Source organism: Manacus vitellinus, unplaced genomic scaffold (genome assembly GCF_001715985.3).
Source record: "Manacus vitellinus isolate BGI_N305 unplaced genomic scaffold, ASM171598v3 scaffold_16_pilon, whole genome shotgun sequence".
In the NCBI taxonomy this organism is placed as follows: Eukaryota; Metazoa; Chordata; class Aves; order Passeriformes; family Pipridae; genus Manacus; species Manacus vitellinus.
The window spans coordinates 324,564-330,403 of NW_021939189.1; the positions used below are offsets into that span (position 1 = coordinate 324,564).

At 60.2% G+C, this 5,840-nt stretch overlaps 1 protein-coding gene across 1 annotated transcript; it reads right to left on the bottom strand.

Moving 5' to 3' along the window:
- Positions 1-62: 62 nt before the first annotated feature.
- On the bottom strand, positions 63-5,813 carry VPS33B (VPS33B late endosome and lysosome associated; the record flags this gene model as incomplete). The annotated part of the gene is made up of 17 exons (XM_029958755.1): positions 5,749-5,813; positions 5,482-5,549; positions 5,220-5,265; positions 4,827-4,921; positions 4,382-4,486; positions 4,017-4,113; positions 3,825-3,902; positions 3,452-3,525; positions 2,497-2,583; positions 2,319-2,409; positions 2,024-2,098; positions 1,673-1,737; positions 1,551-1,605; positions 1,423-1,469; positions 1,000-1,132; positions 646-719; positions 63-170 (listed from the first exon to the last, which is right to left on the bottom strand). Coding segments are annotated over exons 1-17 (1,314 nt in total), but the record flags the coding sequence as incomplete, so codon positions are not given.
- Between the last annotated feature and the right edge of the window lie 27 nt (positions 5,814-5,840).

Genomic DNA, 5,840 nt, shown 5'->3' on the forward strand with positions numbered 1-5,840 from the left:
GGACCCCCCGAGGGAGGTAGGGGCTCAAGGGGATGTGCCCAGTTCTCCCCCGCAGCAGGTGAGCTCACCTGCTCGATGATCTTGCAGCTCAGGGGCACGTAGGCCCCGCCGAAAACATACGCCATGTCCCGGGGCATTTTGAGGTCGTACTCACCCTCCACCCGGGGGATCTGCAGGGATAGGCAACACCAGGGGTATGGGACCAGCCTGGTTGGGGCCTCACCCCCCTTCAGAGGCACAGGGGGTGAGGAGGGACAGACACTCTGCCCCCACCTCCTGCCCCGCTGCCCCAGGACCAGCATTGCATAGCCTGGGCGGGCAGTGCATCGGGGGGCCATGGACAGAAACATCACTGCACCAGCACCCCAGCACCTCTCCATTGGCCCACGACAGAGGCCACAGGGCTGACCCCAGGACAGCTCTGTTTGAAGGGGGCAAGGCAAGCCCCAGCCCTCCACCACACTGGTCAAGGGCAGAGTGGGGAGCTGGCACTGCCCCCCAGTCCCAGGGAGAAGCCCACAGGCTGCCCAGAGTGGCTGCAGCAGCTCCAGCTCCAGCCCTGAGCAGTGTGTCTTGGAGATGTCAAGCCTGCAGCTCGGGCATGGGCTCTGCTCTGTGGCCAGCAAGCAGCCCCCAAGGACATACCAACCCCAGCTTCTTGCTTATGGCTCGGAAATTGCTCTTCCTGGCCAAAGAATTGAATGCATCTGTGATCTTTCCTGGAAAACATGGCATGGAGAAATGTTTCAGAGACCCTGCCTGGGTCCCAGCCCCAGGCTGGCAGCGGGATGTGCAGAGCTGTGGGCTCTGGAAGATGGCCATGGTGGCTGCCAGCCCCACTGCCCCTGTGGATAGCCCAGTGCCCTGCCTGCAGCACCACTGCTGAGGACACACTCAGTGCCTGGAGCCTCTGCATTTGCCACGTGCTTCCAGCCAGCTCTAAGGCAGCAGCTTCTGTTGCCAGGCTCCCAAGGGCATGAGGGCAGCAGGCTGGCTCACCTGCAGCACGGTCTGTGACCAGCTTGCTGACTTTGCTCTCCACCGCTGTCAGGGTCTCCCCAGCCGCCTGCTCCGTCAGCAGCCCGATGCGCTTCAAGTTGTGGAAGGTCAGCAAGTGCTCGGGCCCATAGCTCTGGGAACAGAGCAGCCAGATCAGCATGGAGCCCTGGCTGCAAGCATGGGAAGGGTGTCCCTTCTGTAAGGGGGCACAGGCTGCTCAGAGCCCCCTGGCAGGCACAGGCAGAGCTCCTGGCTCAGGCAGAGCCTGTGGAGGCAGGGGCTATCATTCAGAGACAAGGCTCACAGAGGCAGGGCCCATCCCTGGGGAGCACTGCTGCCCCGTGTCTTGTGGACAGAGCCATAGGGAGGAGAACCCCTGTCCCACACAGCCCTTGCTCTGTTGTGACTCTCTGAGCCCCTCACCTGCAGGTACTGGGTTTTCAGGGAGCGATAGTCTTTGGGGATGAGACCTGTGGGAAGCATCAGGTGAGCTCTGTGCCAGGGCAGGGGCCTAGTGCCACTGCTCCAGCCCAGCCCAGCCGGGCACTCACCGTTCTCTGTGATGGACAGGAGGCACATGAGGCGCAGGCTCTCGATGGGGGACACCTGTGGGGAGCAGGTGGTGAGCAGGGGCAGGATAGGGCGGCCGGAGCAGCCGGTCCCACGGCCTCACCTGCCGGTCGATGTGCTCCTCAATGAAGCTGGTGCTCTCACGGATGTCGAAGCCCTCCAGCAGTGCTGTGGCGAGAGCACAGGCACTGTCACCCTGGACTCGTGCCAGCTCACCGAGCTGTGGTCTGGGCTTAGCTGCTCTCCCAGAGCCCTGAGGAACAGAGCCCCCACACCATCCCCCACACAGAGGGTACCTGACCCTATTTAGGATCTCAAGACATACCCCCACACAAAGAGACTGGGAGGACAGTGGCCATGCTGGGGACACCTGTGAGGCTGCCTGGGGTGAGCGGAGCTGTGGGACAGACTAGGATAGGGGTAGGTGCAGATAGGGGCAGGGAGCAGTACTCACAGTGTTCGGCCTTGATGGTCTCCTGGAAGTCCTGCTTGGTTTTCTTCTTCATGATGGACTCACAGGCACCGATATCTGTGGAACCAAGAGATGGCAGCTTTGTAGGGGAATGGGCTCTGCAGGGAGCTTGTCACCTCAGGCACTGGCACACACCAACGGCCCCTGCCGCCCTGCCCACTGCTTGGGTCACCTGCCCCTCCTGGGGACATGTAGGGCCCCCCGAGCTCCCCCCTTCCCCCAGAACTCAGGCACCTGCAATACAGCCAAGGACCCCTCCCTCCCCTCTGGTTCCTACGCAGGCTCAGCAGGCGATGCTCCTGCTTCAGTCCCTTCAGCTCCTGGGACACAAAGTCCTTCATCTGCTTGATGTCCATGCCCCGGCGCCGCTGCAGAAGGGAGAGAGCGTCAGGGAGGTGGCCTGGCTGCACACAGGGACAGTGCCGCGGGTGTCCCGCACGCCGGGTGACACTCACGTCGTACTGTGCCTGCAGGTTTCGTGACTTCTGGCTCAGGAAGCCGAACACGCTGGAGAAGTGCTCATTCCGGATCTGACTGAACACCTGCAGGAGCACCGCAGCTGTCGGGCCCAGCCGGCTGCACCCCCGGGGCCAGCGCCCACCAGCAGCCAGCCCCAAAGCCCTGGCCAGAGGCACGGCAGCCTGTGGTGATGCATCCCCCTGCACTATCATCTGAGAAATGCTCCTTAGGGATCAGCCTTTATGAACAGCACTTGGGTTGAGCTCTTCTCAAGCTTTTCAGAAGCACTGTCTGTTCCCAAGAATTAGTGCTGTCTAACAAGCTCTGTTTTTTTAACAAACAGCCTTGGAAACTTATTTTTCTTGCTTTATTGAACCCAAGTGGAATAATATTTTTATTATCAAACTTTCATAGAAAGTTACCGACCTGAATTGTGGCCAGGATGAAAAGTTACTATGAACCTTGTGACTCAACAGCAGTTGAGCCACAATATTCCTTTTTCATATTCCATATTCCATTTCATAGTCCATATTCCTTTTTTTCCTTACTCTTTCCTATCCTTTTCTCTGCCCCTATTGCCATCTCAGCCTCCATATATATATTTTTGGGTTGATTTTGAATTAGAGTGATTGTTTTGCCACCAAACTTTGTCAAGCTGTTGCTTTTATATTAAACATGTTTTTTCCAATACCTTTGATGGCGATTCCTTAAGCAACTTTAAAACACTCATTCACAAAACAGCCCCTGTGTGTGGGGACTCTGCCAAGTTCAGAAGTGGAGCTGCACCTGCAGACCATGTTTCCCTGGTCTCTGTGCCCCAGCTCATCCCAATCTGTACTCAGGGGGCCAGCAGCCCCTGGCCACTCCTGCTCAGGCTTAAGGGAGGGAATGCCCTGCTCTGCCTTCTCCCCCCATGAGGACCTGTTTCCCCTGAGGCTTGGGAGGACTCACTTTGTCCTGGGCATTGAGCAGCACCTTAATACTCTTGTCAGAAGAAGTGACATCTGGCCCAAAATCCACACTGCCTGCAGGGAAAAGTGAAGAGCTGCTTTGTCCCAGCCATAGTGGCATCCCCGCACACACCAGCCCTGCTGCAGCAGAGGCAGGGGATGTGGCCCAGCTGCTTGGTCAGAGCAAGGGCTGTCCTTGTGGACGACCTCCAGCAGCACCTCACATCAGGACTGTCCCTGTGGGAACGGCCCTGTGCACGACAGTGCCGGGCACAAACCCTGTGGACTCTGGGCAGGGGGGTGCAGAGCCCCATGCCACCCCTGTCCTGAGTGCGGAGCCCCCGGCTGCCCCATCACCGTCCCCGGGCACCCACCGCACTTGATACGGAAGGTGTCGTCCACCAGCCCCTCATAGACCACCTGGGAGCAGAGCGCTGTCACGTAGTCCACATCTGCAAGGAGAGCCAGTGCCAGGCTGCCCTCCCGGGGGCTCTCCCTGCCCCTCCACCGCTGCCCAAACTGCTCCCCCCTGGCCACTCTCACCAGCTGCTCCCACCCCAGCCCACCTCTGTCCATGAGGAAGACATGTCCAATCTCGGGCTTCCTGCCCTGGCCTTCACCCTCGCTCTCCTCCTCCAGGTCCCGCCACAGCTCATGGCTCATCTGTCAGGGGCAGAATGTGCCAGGGTGGGGGTGCAGCCAAGGCACGGCCAGGATGTCCCACGGGGGACACTGAGGCTCATGATGGAGGACAGGCACAAGCGTTCCCCCCTCCAGGACACACCCCAGTGAGCAGGAGCCGCTGCTCTCCTGCCCACCCTTGGCACATGGGACCCCCAAAAGCCTGCCGAGCTCCCAGCGCCATCCAGAGGTGTGCCAGCTCTGCCACACAGCTGAAGGGGACCTGAGGGACTCCCAGTACCGGCTGTACCTTGGCACAGCGGCCGATGCCATAGGCCTTCCCAAAAGGGCCGTACAGGGAGTTCAGCAACTGCAGGGCTCTGGCAACGGGGTTGATCCAGCGGTGATCCCCCTCCTGTGGGACCAGGGAGCGTGTGTGGGCAGCTGGCTGGGAATGACTGCCAGGAGACTGGACTGGGGACAGAATGGGCCCTGGGCTGGGCGCTTCCAGGAGGTACGTGCACAGGAATACACACAGGAACATGCTGGGATGCCCCAAAGCTGCTCCAAAGGGAGCAGAGGGGCAAGCACAGGGTGGGAGCAGCCACTACCCCCAAAAGGCACCCCTGGGGAGCAGACAGGACCCGTGGTGTGGCTGAGGGGCCAAGCAGGACATCACACCTGCTCTCCAAATGCTGCCCTTGTCCCAAGACACAGGGGACACGATAGGCTGCCACCCACCACGTCCCACTGACCAGGAAATAGTCGCGGAAGAACTCAGGCAGCTCCATGCTGATGATATCTTCGTCCAGGGGCAGCAGGTAGAAAGACCATTCATCACAGGTGACATCTGGGTTTGGGGTAGGGAGAGGGGACCGTTACCCATCCCTGTGCATGAACAGCCCCAGGGATCGTGACAACCCCAAAACAGGGTGTCAGAGAGACAGGATGGGTGGCAGGGCCCTCTCTCTTCCCGGCAGGCAGAGGAGAGGGGCTGGTGCTGTGGTGGGCACATGCCTGCCCACAGACTGGCAGCTACCCTCAAAGCAACTCATGTTCCCTGCCCACACAGGGATACCTATACTGGGATTCAACCGGAACCCTGCGGTGCCAGAGCTACCCTGAGCCAGCATCACAGCTCCACTCACCACCAAAGACCCCCTCTTCCTCCAGCACCATCTCACAAGCATAGAACTGGAAGAGAAGGGGAGACTCTCAGGACCAGGTAGGCTCTGAGCGGGAGAAGCTCTGGAGCGACCCAGCTCCTTCCCAGGCATCATAACACTCGATTTTAGTTAAACATTCCTGGGTTAGCGACACACAACTTTTGGTGCCAACAGATGGGGTGGGAGGTGCAAAGGCTGGGCAGGCACAGTATGATGTGGGAACGGGCAGCGGGGTCGCACTGACCTTCTGGGGGCTGAAGATGATCTTGTACTTCCTGCTTCTCCCCGACATCTTGTCAGCATTGACAATATCTGTGGACACCCCGTACAGCCCCTGCACAGCTGCCCCCCCTCGGCCCGGGGCCCCACAGCTCACGGGGCCCCAACGCCCCGGGCACAAGTGAGGCCTCGGGCACGGGGCTCGTCTGGAGCCCCTCTCAGGCCCGCTCCCAGCGGTGGCCCAGAGCACCGGAACCCGGCGAGGGACGCCTGCCCCCGGTGCCGCACTCACCAGCGATGAACCTCATCGTCCTGACCCGCGGCCGCACCAGGAAGCAGAACCTGCATTACAGAGGGGAGCGAGGGCTCCTCGTACCTGGCCCT